Below are 15606 nucleotides of genomic sequence, written 5' to 3'. Positions count from 1 at the left end.
TAATAGGCATAAGCTAGCATATGCGCGCATAAGTAAACGTGCGAATACAAAGAATCTCAATACGAGTGAACATAATGGAGTCTAGCTCCGTTTCGTTCAATTTTTCTCAGTTTCGTTAACTTAAGCACACTTAAGCAAGAGCGATCCCAGTCGCTCGCCGCATAAGTAAAATGTGACATTTAGATACGTGAGCAAAATTGCATTATGGCTATGCAGTAATTTCGCAAACTTAAGTGAATTATCGTTGGGTTTTTGACATAAGCTTATGTTTGCTTATGCCTATTATAGTTGGGCCTTTAGATTTTTACAATAGCGAGTGATCAGAAGTAAGTTAGTATTAACTAAAAACTGTTAAACAAGTTGTGTGCTAATGTCTGCGTTCAGACACATAGGGTATCTGAATACCTTTTTGTTAGTGTTTTACGTATAAAAAACAGCTGATAAAAACAGGAATGTCAAAAAAGGAATCTACAAAATCCAAAAATGGTCAAGTTCAGACGACATAAGGTACTTGAAAGTAAGGGAAATTTCTAGTATCTGATTGGCCAGCAGTCAAAAAATGGCCTTCCAATTGAGGCATCTTTATTGGAAAATTGAGTAGAAAGTTTGTCAAGAAAAGTCTCCCTAACTGTCGAGTCAAGTCTATTTATGTCAAAATGACACTTAATCATGTTCATGTATTCAACTGCACAATTCTATTTAATATTTCATATACATAATTTATATTGTAAGATATACATAAATAATATTTATTTACAATACGAAATATACAAATCATACCTTCATTAAGGAGTATTTTGTAAACAACGATGTTTTTGTAACATGAACTGAATGTAGCGGTTAATGAAGACGCTTGACGAACTTATTAGTTGCGTTCGATAAATTTTGTTTCATGGAATGCGGTTGACTACAAGTGAATTCTCTTATATTGCCTGAACCTGTCCAATTTCTGGTGTATGTGGGTATCTGACACAAAAACTGGTTCAATATATGGTTGAGTTTGGAGGAACACGACAAAGAATTTTAAACTTTGTAAGTTATTTTGATAAAAAGAGGGTAATAATTAATTTATTTGACAATAATTTTGTACCTAAAATTTTAAAGTTTATCACCCGTTTAGGAACAGCTGCAGCATGTTCTTATTTTTCGCCAGCTATATACCTCAATTTAGTTATCCCACTCTATCAATATCCTATCCAACACGAGATTGAACGCCGCCAATTAATAATTTGTCAAACAGTCTTATGTCACCCACTCGTTAGCCTCTATGCCATACATTGGTCGTTTGCCCTCTAGGTCATCGAATTTGACAGATTAATTGATATTTAAGATGAATAACTCTGGTTGAACCTCAATTGATCTAACGCATTTATATAAACTATTGTATTCAAAACAATAGTTTATGTTATTTTATAATTTATTCAAAATATTTTTGCTCTTAACATAATATGCTACAATAGAATTGCATGTATCAACACACTAGTCTATAACTTTCATTTGAATCTTTTAATAACAATAATTTCTCTCCTATAATTTAATAAATTTGCATCACACAAAGTGTCTCTTTCAAATACCAAACTCATCTTCTGTATTAACAAACGTCTACATTTTAACAACTTCTTTATCATTGCGTATGCGTTTCCTCTTCGTAACAATTTATAACGACGCGACATGCAACAACCTATGTAATCTTAGAAAATCTTCAAAACCCATCGACATAAAATTAAATTCTATATGTTGATAAATAAGACGTGTTGCACTAATGCCAAACCGGTCACATTAGGATATACGAAATCCCGACCGGATTACTGGGTGTTGTCAAACACTCAAAGAAATACTTTATTTAAAAAACTATTTTTGTATGATGCTTTTAAACATTTCGAAATGTATGCATGTATAGAAAATATATCAGTGTTTCATATTTTTTTGAAACCAAGTATATCTAATTCACAAATATTCTTTTTTTCCACGAATAATAATTTACAAGAAAATGTCTCCAATGCATCAACGCTGCCTTCCGAGTTCTAATTGACATATCAACACAGAGCTTTATACTATCACAGCGCCATCTGTTGAAAATATGCTTGAAATTATCGAAATAAGTACATTTTCTTGTGTATGTTTTGACATCCACGCATTTTTTGTAAATTATTATAAAGATATACCGCAATCCATGAATCTGAAGACTCATTACTTTGAACTGAAATTCAAATGATGTTTTCGAAAACTTTGTGTATTTTAAAACCAACAACTTCCATAAACATACCTATGTGGTTAATTTCACTAAGTGTCTGTTCTCCGAACTCAAAAGCTAACCTACAATAAACAATAACTAAAAGTAACATAATTTGCACATAATTATTTTTATCTCATATTTTTGTAATTTAAAAAAAGTTTTTTTTTCTCAGTGTTTCTTTTTAACATCTCTCAAGCATTTTTGTCTTTCGCTTTTCTTGATATTTTTACTTTGATGCTAAAATTAATGAATGAAGTAATCAATTTTTCAATGAAGTTGATAATTTAATTGAAAAGATGTTCTTTTTTCTCTCAATCCGGATTTAAGATTTCCTAATCATTTCGAACAAGTTTTATATTATTCAATTATTTGAACAAGTTTCTTTACCAAAAAAGAAAACATTAGATAAATTCAACTTAATTGTTTATTTATAGTTTCTTATGTTGCAAAAATTATTTATGAATAGAATAATTCGCGTATTTCTATATTTATGTACATACTAAAGTTATCTTACATTTTTTCTCAATTTTGCAATAATTTAATTCACGTCTCAAAAAAGAGATGATGTTATTTGTCTGAAAGTTTTTCTTTTATCTCTTTTGATTTCTTTCGTCTCAAACAAACTTAAATATTATTCATCTAAATTTTGATCAGTCACAAATTAACAACATATATACATACATATAAATCTCGGTCAGTATTTTAATTTCACAAGACAGATAGTAAATCACGAATTAAAAAAAACACTTAACCTCAATTTTTAAAACTAACAACTGGAAAGAATTGGCTTGTTATATTGGCAAACAATTTTAGAAGTCAGGTGATTAATAAATAATTTGTTCTAGTGATTTTCATAAAGGTATTATATAGAATAGCTGTTGAAATGCACCAAATTAAGGTTTTTATTTTAGATATGTTGAATTTGATCTGGCAATACTTTTTTTGAGTTGGTTCCTTTTTGTATAATAAATACAAAATAAATATTCATTAACAAAGTTTGTAAGTCGTGTACATTTTTTACGCACTTTTTCCAATATTGGAAAACCGCTTAACCTTATAATAAAGTTAAATTCTTGGCAACAACGTTAAATTATATAAGTTTTATATAAACCACATACCTTAAAAATACCTTTTATTTGAAAAAAAAACTAGAAATGGAAAAGTTCAACATTTTGAAGCTTAAATTTTTTCGGGATTTTACTTTTTACTGATTTTTATAAATCTTGGATTTCGTTGAAATTTCACCTGGAAAATAAATGTAATATTTTGTGCCTTTTTAAGATTAGATTTACATGTCAGTTGCAGAATTTAATAAATGTTTGAAGATGAGAATTATACCTTTAGTAAGAGAAATGGTATAATTCTCTTCTTTAACGATCTAAATCATATCGGTATAATCAGCCTCTCACGTTTTGTAAGGGACTCAAACTGGTTCCATTGAGCTTAGGAGGAAGCCTCAAGATTCATGTGGTATCACAATGGGCCATTAAACTGGCCTAAGAATGTCCGTTTCCATCTTGGACAGCCACTATAACCTAACCTAACCTAGCCTAAGAGGGATGGATTTTAAAGACAAAGTAATACTTATCAGTTTATGTTTCGCTGGGAAACTTCTTGCAAAAAATATAACTTTTCAAAAAGTAAAACATTGACCCTTGTTCCTTATTACAATTGGTCATCTTTTGCACTATCCATTTAATTATGTATAATACCATCGAAATTAGTTTAGTTTGAAAACTGATTTGTAAAAGCGTTAATAGTGATCATCCTGAATAACAACAATTCAGGGATCAACAGAGTCCACTTTAAAGGCAAATGTTTTATTGTTATATCGATCATTCTTCAACGGATACTGTACAAAATTTAATTTTAACTCCGCAAAATTTAACAGTCAGCATATTTCATGAAGTTAAAAAAGTTTTTGCAGGAAGAAATAATAATATACCATTTCTATAAATATTTAAGGTCAATTGCGATATGGAATGAGTTCTCTTCTTCTTCTGTTACCTACCAAACTGTTTGTTTACGTGTTTTGTTGCTTCTGTCAAACTACAATTTCTGTTCTTATTCTAACTATTGTCAACTATTTTTAACTATCGTTAACTATTGTCGTTCTTAAACGATTAGATTCTTGAGATTTGTAACAATATGACGTCATTACATTGTTCCTAAACGATTCGTTTCGAAACTCAGATCGGGGTTTGCTATTTTTCAATTTGCTATTTTAGGTTGTAAAAGAAACTTTTTGTATTTTTGATATTGGTAGTTTGGCAGTTCAACAATTTGTACCGATTGTCGGTTCTAAATGATTCTAATAATTTCCAACAATTTGTAAGAATGACACCTATGACATGACATTTTACTGTTGGTGTTCTAATTTTCCATTAAAAATTTTGCTGATGAAAGCAGAAAACAAATTGTTTGAGGCGCGAAGCTCGATATAATGATAGAATAAAATTAATATTTATTAACGTAAATTTACTGATTGCTATAAACTCTTATCAGTAAAACATTTCATATTCCTCCTGTTTCAAATTTTACTGATGGATTTTACTGATAACACCGGCCCCTTAATCAATTCTTGCTATATAACATAATAGCAATAGTTAACAACAGTTGGAAAAAGAACAGACCTAAGATCTGTTTAAGGAACTGTTACATTTCACCTAGTTTTTTCCTCTCGTTCCAATAAATAAATTCAAGCTCCGATAGCTTTTAGATCGATCAATCAAAGGGTTTTCTCCTCTCGTTTATTTTTAAACTTCAATTTAGTTTTTTTTTAATGTTTGATTTTATGGCAAAATTTCTAATAATGTAATGTTTAATTTAAGATCAATTCACCTTTTTTGTTATCTCATATAGTTATAGAGATTTACTAAATTTAAAATTAAACTTTATATTTTCTTCCCGAAAAAATGTTGATAATTTGTATTAAAATTTAACATCTCTATTAAACGAATTTATATACAGTGGCTCAAAGCTTATTTGACCGATCGTATATATGTACGTATTAACACGTTTATGCGAGAATAATTCTAAAGCTATCAGAAAAATAAAAACGCAGAAAGGTCCAGTAGGTTTATAACGTAAACAAAATCTCTGCATTTATTTTACTCAGATTAAAATTGCACAACAAACAACAACAAATTTATATCCTGCACTATTTATAAGTCAATCTTGATGCACAGCAGTTTTTTTATTCAATAAATATAAAATATCAAAAAGTTATGTCGGTATGTGTTGTGTGTATTAAACAAAAAAAAAATAAATCAATTATTCAGTGTCACAGCTTATTTAACCCATTTTAAATAAACAATTAATAAAAAAAGATTACGCAAATTAATGTTAATTTTGATATTTTGTACGTCCACTATTTTCTTCTAATACTGCCTTAAGCCGATTTTGATAAAAATCCACCAATTTGGTCGCAATTTCTGGAGGGATTCCTGCCAATTCTTCAGTCAATGCAGTTTTGAGGCCATTTTTGTTTGAAATTTGGCGTTTTCGAATGTTTGTATCCAAAATGGACGACAAGTTTTCTTTAACATTCAAATCCGAAATCTGTGCTAGGGGTTTTATGACGTGTGAAAATTCCTGAAGTATGTTTCGGGATAAAACCGAAACGAGCGTCTTATGCCCAATTGTTCTGCACTTTTGAACAATTTTTTTTTTTATTTGAGGATATTGAGGTACACCATCTTATCTTTTTTATTTTTTATAACTCCTGCTGCTGACATGCAGGCCCAAACAATGATATGGCCACCTCCATGCTTCACAGTTGCTCTGAGATTTTTTCTCCTGGAGCTTTGTATTTGGTTCGCCCCAAACATAAGATCGCCCGCGGATCCGATAGTTTTAAACTTTGACTAGCCCGCAAATATAACTTGCTCCCAAAAGCTAGCATCCTTTCAAATGTGTTCTTTTGCGAACCTTAAAAGACTATCTAGGTTTTTTTTTGTTAATGAAAGGAGTTTTTCGAGCAACTCTTCCATTAACCTCGTTATTCCTCAAAATGCTTCTTATGGTTTCAGTAGAGTAAGACTTTCCGAGCTCGTTTTCCACTCCACTAGTCTATTTTAGTACCGATAACTTGGTGTTTAACTTTGCGCACCATATATCTTTCATTGAGGCAGTAAATATTTTGTTCGGAGCATTTTTTCCCTTATTTTCAATACGGTTTTCAAAAAAAAAACGGCCTTGACCGTTCCGCCTTGAATTTTGACAAATTCCGCTATTTTCCTCCAAGAAAGTCCATCCCTGTGATGAAACAGGATAATTTCACGTTGTTCAGTTTTTTTTTGAAACTAACAGTTTTATTTGGAAATATAAAAACTTAGAGACTGACATAATAAACACCGTTATACCCATGTTTTCGATTGAGAAGTTGCTCCTTAAACACGGTGGGTCATATAAACTGTGGCATTGGAAAATCTAACTATTTAGTTTTTCTTATGTAAAATTTAAGATTTTAAAATAAAATAAGTTGGTTAAATTGTCATTTTAAAGATTAAATCTTAATTTAAGTTCCTGCGTTTGTTCTTTTTTAATAAATTTTATTGTTTAGGAAGTATACACCGTTGAATTTGTTAATAAGGGGTGGGTCAAATAAGCTGTGAGCCACTGTACATATCTTTATATGTCATTACGTTAAATATTCATGCTTAGTTAACAAATAGAAGTTATAAGTTAATAAACGATTGTTTATTTTCATTTCAAAGTAAACCTTTAGAACTTTCTATAGACACCTTCAAGTCTATGAATACAAATGGGGTAATAACTGACATAAATAATACAACCGTATTCAAAGACTCATCTGCCAAATAATGCATATAGACTTATAAGGTCATAACGATCTTAAAACTCCCTACCAAATTATTTTTTAAAATGTAGTTTAAAGGGTCAGTAAAAGTTAATTATATGTAAGTCTGATATCTCAAAAATTAGTGCCTCGGTTTGAGAAGTTAATAAGTTCTTCCAAGATTTTAGCATGTATTCATAGACAAGTACATAATGTTAGCGTGTAAAACTCGCACTTGTCAATATTCAACGTACGATTTATATTGCATTCCTATTATCTTGTAATAATTAGCAGTCAGTTAAGGAATGTTTACGTCATCAGCGTATAGTAAGGTCATCGATTTCTTAAAGATAGTGGGGAGGAGGGTTTTATAAAAACAGAACAAATAATAAAGGACCAAGGTGGTTACCTTGAGGCTCACCAGAATTAAAAATAAAATAAACAAATTTACTGCTGATCATAAAAACAAACTGTTTATTCACCTCAAACTTCATGCACTTTTATAATTAATTTTATAACTGATTATTTAGAAATTAAATTACTTAACCAAATCGAGAAACAAGCATCTCTTTTTCAAATGCACTTTCAACAGGTAACAGAATACATTAAAGCCACAAAGATACTTTTTAAGTTCTTATAGTTTTGTATATTTTAAAAAATCTTATTTTTTTCTCAAACTTAAAACAAATTTCGTGATAAATTTTGTAATTTTTTTTTTCAGAGATCAGGTGACAGTATTATACAAACACGTCCTAGAACGCCACACATACAAAAAATTGAAAGAGAGCAAAATAAGCTCAACAGGTCATCTTCATCATTATAAGATAAAATATTAGACTTCAAACACTACAACAACAAATCTTAAGTGAAATCTCTAAGAACGATAAGAGTTCTCTTAAAAATACATAACTTCTCATCAAAAGAATAAGTTTTAACTTACCCGTCTATTTTGTGCATTAACAAGTTGAATTTCTAAAAGATAATTTTTTTTATCCAAAATGTGCAGTCTCAAGAATTCAGTACTTGGCTCGAAGACGCAACGCACGTCAACTAGGTATAAAATTCCGCTATATACCGTTAGGATAAAAATTCCAACAAAATTACTACACAGTAGCGCGGCGCGACGACAACGACGAACGTTACGAATGTGCTTTGATAGTTGGTAGTAGTTGGAGAGATATTACATATCTCTCTTACTTAATCCTTGCTTACACTATGATAAATGTACATCAATCTTGTTGATGATGGTTTTTTAAGGAAGGAAAAAAGTAATTTTTTAAGTACTTTAGTTAGCACTTTACAACTTGATAAACTAGATACAAACATATAATAATAAAATAAAAAAATACACCTGGTTCTGGTACGACAACAACGACGACTAGTACGACGACGATGACGGTACGGCGCGCTAAAAAGAGAAAAACGATGGGAAGAACGAGGTGAATGCACTCTTTTTTCCTCTTTTTTCACAATTCACAATTCTTCTGTTTTAAAACTAAACACGTAGGTACATATATCTAGATTGAAGAGCTATATGTATAATTTTTGTAATATATGTATTTTTTCACTTCTTGTACAAACACCGATTTATATGTTTAAACCTTTTCTATTTTCTCTTTTTATAGAAACGTTTATTTAAAATTATTCGAAGACACAAAATATTCTTATCAAAAAAATATACAATTATTTATGCGAAAAAAATGTAAATGTAAATTTTTGTTTTAATCCGTTAGATTAACTTCCATTTAGATATATTTTCTAAAAGGTGCAAGGTTCCAAACTCTAGAAGACAGATTCTCTTGTATCGGACGAGAATATGATGACGACTTCAACGGAGCACAGGTAAGAGAAAACTAAACACGGATCGTTTCACTACTCCGTGAAAAGGTATCCATCGGATTCGCGATTGAATGCTTCAACAAATAATCAACCTTCCAACACACACCAAACCTCTTTGCACCTCTGTTTCACCTGAGTTAGTTGTATAGTTGAAGGAAAGAGAAACAACTTGTTTGTCTCTCCTTAAAGCCCATTCAGGAGGGAGTAGGCCAACTGTACTGATGATACTGATGTCAGATGTAATAAAAAAGCAACACAGGTAAAAGCGGAAAAAGGTAAAAACTCAGTACCTACGTGGTAGCCAAGACCAACCAAGACTACCAAGCCTGCAGTCCCATAATCTAGGGTGAAGCTTCTAGGTAGCTTCGCTAATGGGCATATTTTATCTGTTGTAGGGTACACAGGGAAAGAAAGTGGTGTTTAATTTTTTGTGTTGTTTGCACATACAACACACACCTGACGTGATGTATATTCACCTACTCGTATATGCATTTTAGTTGAAGTCCGCAGAATTCGTGATTTGGTTATTATTATCATCATTCAACTATTATTCCTGAGATACAGAGAGGTAGTGTTGTTGTTTGCGTCACCTTGTATTTTGTTTCATTCACCGGCATAAATTGCAGTGACTTAAGAATTGGCTCTGTGTGTGGTAAAAAAAAAGGTTTCCATTTCCATAGAGGAAGTTCCAGCTCAGTTAAGACTCAGCTAAACGATGTTTTTTTCTTTCTTTTTTTAAGGAAACTCTGTATTTGGTGATCGCGCAAGTCTTACTTTAAATATTTTCTATGTCTATAACTCTCTTTGACCATTTTTGGTGAGAAATATGCTCTTTGTGTAAGTAACAGTGAAATCGAAAAAACTCTTTTAGGAGAATTGTTTTTTTAGAGAATTAATAATACGTGAGAGAGAGTGTTTTGTTTTGGATTGAAGAGATTTTGTAACCAAAGATTTAATCACGTATATTTTAGACAATAAAAAATAAAAAAAACACTGTTTTAATGAACCATAAAAGAGAGATAATAGTTATCAATGGGGTTTAAAACCAAACAGGGCTTCGCGGTAGGGGAGTGTAACTTATTAACGCTAGACGTCTATAAAAGGGTTTGTTAATTGTACCCAGATGTAGATTTTCTTTTTTTGCATTACCTTTTTCTTTTATGAATTTTATTTGACGTCTCTTCTTATGAATAGGGCATTTTCCTTTCTTTGATTTGAAATATCAAACCAGTTAATTTGGAAAAATATTAATTGGTACCAAACGTTTTTGAAATTTGATCAATGCTTTTTCTGTTTACAAACCATCAATTTTTGTTTGTAGATTCTTCAAATTCTTGGTAAAACAATACTAAAAAAATGCAAAAATAATCCATTATAAATTAAAAAAAAGAATTTCTAAAAAATGATTATAGAAATACATGTGTGCTTGCCCTTAAACTATTATAAATAATATTTATTTAAACAAAATCTACCTTATATATTCGATTTTATTTTGAATTATTATTGAATTATTTACACATAATTAAACCAGAGAATGCATACGAATCCTAAGGACAAAACAAAATGTAATGAAGCTACTTTCGTTAAATTTTCGTTAAAATTTTAGAAAACTTAAAAATCATTCGTTTGACAGAATAATGGTTGATTTGCATTTTATTTTTGCAAAAAAAGGGGATACTACAGATAATATTATTGTTAGTGAAATAAAGAGAAAATATAAAAATGCAGAAGATATTCACTTCACAGCACAGCAAATTCGTCTTCAATGCAGAAATTAATATTATAGTAAAGAAAATCATGTTCATCTTTATTATTACATCTGTTTCTGTATCAGTGTTGCCATAATGTTGCAAGTGTGTAATAAAAACTTAACATTTTCATTAATTGTGAGGTTCATGCAGCTAATTGCGAAATTTGTTTTACATTAGAGCTCTACTTTATAAATTTTAATGCGTTTTTACTGTATACAAAAATTATAAATACCTTCTAACTATCATTTTGAGACTAAGGTGCATTTTCAACCACTTCCAGGTTTTGACATAAATACCTGCCTCCTTCTACTTTTCTGCATTATGCAAATGCAATTACACTAAAAGAAAAGAAAAAAAAGTGTTTTAAAGGACACAAAATGGAGCATCAAAATATTAACGACTTGAAAGAAATTCAATTTTTCATTTTAAACTTGAGAGAAAATCCATGCATGTACAAAGAAACGGTTACATTTTCCACTATCGAACTCCTTAATTCTAAGGTTACATTTAATAAACCATGTTGTTCCGTGCCCCTGTTAATTTTACGAACAGCAGAAGAATATTCTATTTTTTAGCAAACCCTGCATTTGTTTTAAATTAAAAAAAAATTCAAATAAAATATTCACAGCAGTCAATATTTGTTTGACAGATAGCAACATGAGTTAAACTGCATTATGGTTCTGCCTAGTATTTTTTTTACATAAGCAAATATAGTTGGGACTCAAAACAATATGATTATACAAATTCAAGTTTCATTGCATTCAAATTGTTACAAAATGTTTACAAAGAGTTATTTTTTTAAAGTATAGTTAAAAAAAGATTGATTATTTATCAGTTAGTTAAAAAAATAAATCAAACTATTAGTATCAAGGGCACAGGAACATGTATGTATATGTACAAATTTATCAGCACGGCAACTCGGAATTCCGCTTGCTAAAATTTGAACAAGAACAAATTTCAGGGGCAGTTATATATAGGAATATGTCTATATTTTTTATGCAAGTGGAATCCTTGATATAATGATTTGTTGAAGCAATGTGGTATCAATGCTTAACTTAAAATCATCTTCAAGAAAGCGTTTTTTAATCAAATTCGTATTTTAAAATTAAATATGCAATACCTATAATTTTCCCAAAATGTTTAAAATTATGTACATAACAACTTTTTGAACATACCCTAGTCTTAATCATTCAAAAAGCTTAATGCTAAGAAAACTTTTAAGTCTCTTGTATTAAAGTGTCAGAACTTGTTGAAAAAGAAATAAAAAGCAAAAACGATTGATTATCAACTTACCTAAATTGAAATACCAAAAAGCAGTTAAATCAAAAGCACAATTTTAACATCATAAATATAGTTCTTTTTCGTTTGAAATTACTTCACTGAGCTAAAAATTATAGAAACTTAAAATATTCCCGAGACCGTCCTCAATAAACACATCCCTTCGCAGAAGAACAGCTTATTGGAAAATTGGAAATCATCAAAAGCTTTCTATTTCTGTCTCTCTCTCTAACTGCCAAAAAATGCCGACTATATTATTTTTCTGCAGAACACAACCGGTTGTATCTTGTATAAAAAAGCAATTTCGCATTTAGTTGTTAACATTCTTGGCATAATTTCTTTGTTACACAGTAAAAAAACATGAATAATAAACCAAAAGAGGACTGTAAATATTGGGATAAATGTTATCAAAGAAATGAGCATCATTTAAAAAGCTACAATCATCCAAAACCTGAGGAAACAGAGGAAAAAGAAGAACACAAAAACAACACACCCGGTAACAATAAATCTCCAACAAAAGCAAACAGCAATGGAGATGATGTTCCTGAAGAAACTATGGCAGAATCAGGTACAGCTAAAGTCCAGCTTGAAAAGAAAGACAAGACTCCAAAGAAAAGGCGTTCCTCAGAGGCTTCCGCTGCAAATGATGGCAAAGAAGAAGTAAGTGTTCCAAAGAAAAACACCGCCAAACGCTTGTGGGATCATTCCGAATCGAATGCTACTGAAACAGACTCGTCGTTTATTCATGAGAAATTCCTTGTCAAAATGCCAAAGGATTTCAATTTGTTTTGGAAATTTGTTACATCCTATCCCAAAGGTCAAATGTCATTCAAGAGCTTCAATGCAGATCTAGTAGGTCCTTATGATTTCTTGGCGGGAAAATTTGCCAACGTCGAGAATAAAAGCCCCGGTGAATATTTGCGGCACTGGCGGTTCTTTTATGATCCTCCAGAGTTTCAAACGCTCTTTGTTAAGCGAGGAACCGGAATCCACTATGGCTACTGGCGTGACGACCCCAAAGACGAGGAAGACTTGCTCATAGTTCGTAATGACGCTTCCAAGGGATGCGTCTTCGAACTCGTCGCCACAAATATGTTCGACGCTTTCGCATACTATCTGGAGAAAGACTTTCCGGTGACTCCCTTTAATCACAAGGCTTTGGGAGATATGAGAAAGGCGATAAGTTCATTTGTGGAGGAGAATAAATATGAACGAAAGTCTCTGGTGGAGGCTAAGTCACAGCGGGCTAGGAAAATTTGCTCCAAAACATTCCATAATGTGGGCATCGTTGTTCCAGTGAACAAAACCACAACAGTAGGCTATCGCCCCTTGATGGACAGCGATGCCAACATCAAGAAAATACTCAGTGCTTTGGACAAGCCAGGCGAGTCTTCAAAAGAACAAGCAAAGGAGATAGTAATGGAAAAGCTGCAGCCCATCATAACAGCCTCAGTAATAGCTCTGGATGAGTGTGATTTTGGGACCAACCTGGAACTAGGAATTGACCTTTTCTGCTCCGGACACAAAGAATTGCACGAAATTGTTCAGAATCTTCTGAACCCCGCCTATAAGCTGCTTGGACGGCCACAATACATGGCGATTCTGAAGGCACATTTGGCCAACAGAAGCAATAGTAATAAACTCAGTATTTTAGATTAAAGTTGTTGTTAAAATGAAAATGTTTTAAATAAAATGAATTTTTGTTGTAACAGTTTTGTTTGTTGTTGATTTTATTACATATTTTCTAGACAATTAGTTTCTCTTTGACGAATTGTTCCGACCGGTTGAAGTGAACAAAGAGGATAGCTGCAGCCAAGCGAGCTTGCAGTTCTAGTTGGTTCATGTCGTGAGCCCATTCAACCCGTCCCCAGAACTTCAGTTGAAACTCTTCTTCGAGACGAGCTAGTGTTACGGCCTTGTCTGCGCTGATATGCTGCTCTATCACAGCACAGGAAAGAATTATCGACTTCAGGGTGTCGACGGCAAAGACGAATCCTTAGGAGAATTCAGTTCAAGAATTTTCAATAAAATTGAATCTGAGAGAATACGTACCATACAGAACATCTTCACTGTGTGAAAGAAAGTACTTGGATATTTTCATTTTATCCGCGTCCGAGACAGTGGGTGGTGATATACTGGGAGTTTTTTGTATGTTTGTATCAAAACGTTTATTAAACCACTCGATGACGGGATCCCATTCGTTTTTTTGGAGCTCGTATAGATCTTTGTCTTCCTGAAAATCAACTTGATAAGTACCTACATTAGGCTAACATAACGTACTAGAAAGAACCTCGGTTTGATAAAGAATTGTATCAGTTGGTAAGAAGTTCAGCATATAATTGACCATTTCTGGTTTAGTTAGATTATTTGGATTATCCATCGAAGTAAAACACAGCGCCGACAAATGCATTGCTGATTGGACAATAGTTTCCTTTTGATTGGCAAATTCAGTTGCAACAGCAATTGCCAATGGTTCACTCTTCAATAGGAATGGATTTCCTCTGGGTGTTTTTAGCTTACGATGATCTAGGGTCACTTCATATTTGCCATCGTTATAGAGAACATTTGTGTTTTTGTAGAATCGTTTTGGTGCAGCTTTGGTATAAATAAGACATGATACAGTGAAGGAAAATGGATTTTTGAAAGAAAATTACCATAAAACCGTCGTGGCACGTTTAAATGTGATGATTTTATATGATAGAAGAATGGTCGCAAAAATTTCGTTGAATTATTCATTGGATTTTGTTTTGCTTTTATTGATAATTTTTAAATAAATAGTTTTGATGTTATTTAACTCGATTTTAGGAGTAGTATGAGATCGATTGCAAACGGAAAGGCCGACCGATGACAGTTTACAGCTGATTTGACGACGGACCAACCAAAGTTGTAAGGCTGACTACGCACTTTAATTTAGGTACCCATTAAACTGAAGCGGTGGTGGAAAAGTTTTAGAGTGTGACTTAACTAAACACGGAAACTTTTCAAATGTATTTGTTATTTATTCATCAAGCAGAGACACAGCTCTTAAAGACTACTTAAAAATATTTAACAATATAGGTAAAAATATAACAATAAGTACATAAATAATAAATACTAACCACCGAGATTGAGACTTAGTAACAACTTCTTTTTAAAACAATTTTACAATATTCATTGAGATTAATTTTATCACAAATTTAAAATCTCATTGTCAGGTGTGAACTTTTCTTCGAAAATGTCGTTTATGGGAATATTGTGAGGATGAAAATTGTCATTTCATACAGTTGGCGATTACTATTTTCTTGTGAAAAATTGGACAATTGTTTAAATAACGAATTAAAGCTGTTCAGTGAAGACATTTTGGTTAAGAAATGTAATTTTGAGTCCTATCCAATTATCATAAACAAAATACACGATATATGTAGAAGAAATGAACAAAAATATGAAAGTGAAGGAGAAAATTAATTGCCAGCAACTTAACCTTACTAGGAGTTGCTACATGCTGCCTGAAAGAAAATTTTGATATCAACTGTAAGCAACTTATAAATTGTTACTTTTCTATTACATCTTAACAGCCTTATTTAAAAACGCAATATAGAGCCTACATACAATTGAGTGCTACTTAAAATGACTCTTAACCTAAAAATGGTATTTATAAAATACATTGCAACAATGTATGGATCTATAATAAGCTAAATACTTTTAGTGAATAAAAAGAGACTAAA

General features: G+C 31.5%; 3 protein-coding genes across 3 annotated transcripts in view; 1 reads left to right on the top strand and 2 right to left on the bottom strand.

Moving 5' to 3' along the window:
* LOC129939093 (myosin-VIIa) overlaps positions 1–9157 on the bottom strand; it is a 39683-nt gene extending 30526 nt beyond the window's left edge. The window contains exon 1 of the mRNA XM_056046964.1: positions 7975–9157. The gene's annotated coding sequence lies outside the window, so the exon portion shown is untranslated. The remainder of the gene's footprint in view (positions 1–7974) is intronic.
* Positions 9158–12139: 2982 nt separating this feature from the next.
* Positions 12140–13611, top strand: LOC129939101 (histone PARylation factor 1-like). The gene has a single exon (XM_056046974.1). It carries the CDS (start codon positions 12263–12265, stop codon positions 13559–13561), a length of 1299 nt encoding a protein of 432 aa, XP_055902949.1. The 5' UTR covers positions 12140–12262; the 3' UTR covers positions 13562–13611.
* LOC129939102 (ATP synthase mitochondrial F1 complex assembly factor 2) lies at positions 13612–14746 on the bottom strand. Its single transcript, XM_056046975.1, has 4 exons — positions 14557–14746; positions 14193–14497; positions 13955–14135; positions 13612–13897 (listed from the first exon to the last, which is right to left on the bottom strand). The coding sequence occupies exons 1-4, from the start codon at positions 14636–14638 to the stop codon at positions 13647–13649; spliced, it is 819 nt and encodes a 272-aa protein (XP_055902950.1). The 5' UTR covers positions 14639–14746; the 3' UTR covers positions 13612–13646.
* Between the last annotated feature and the right edge of the window lie 860 nt (positions 14747–15606).

The sequence above is a fragment of the Eupeodes corollae genome, chromosome 1 (assembly GCF_945859685.1).
Source record: "Eupeodes corollae chromosome 1, idEupCoro1.1, whole genome shotgun sequence".
NCBI lineage: Eukaryota > Metazoa > Arthropoda > Insecta > Diptera > Syrphidae > Eupeodes > Eupeodes corollae.
This window is presented reverse-complemented; position numbering and strand designations above follow the sequence as displayed.

Excerpts from the sequence above, each read along its gene's own strand:
- LOC129939101 (XM_056046974.1), top strand. The coding sequence starts at position 12,263 with ATGAATAATAAACCAAAAGAGGACTGTAAATATTGGGATAAATGTTAT.
- LOC129939102 (XM_056046975.1), bottom strand. The coding sequence starts at position 14,638 with ATGAATAATTCAACGAAATTTTTGCGACCATTCTTCTATCATATAAAA. Across the intron at positions 14,498-14,556 it reads CGTGCCACGACGGTTTTATG|CTGCACCAAAACGATTCTAC; the intron begins GTAATTTTCTTT and ends TTTATACCAAAG. Across the intron at positions 14,136-14,192 it reads CAATTCTTTATCAAACCGAG|GAAGACAAAGATCTATACGA; the intron begins GTTCTTTCTAGT and ends GTTGATTTTCAG.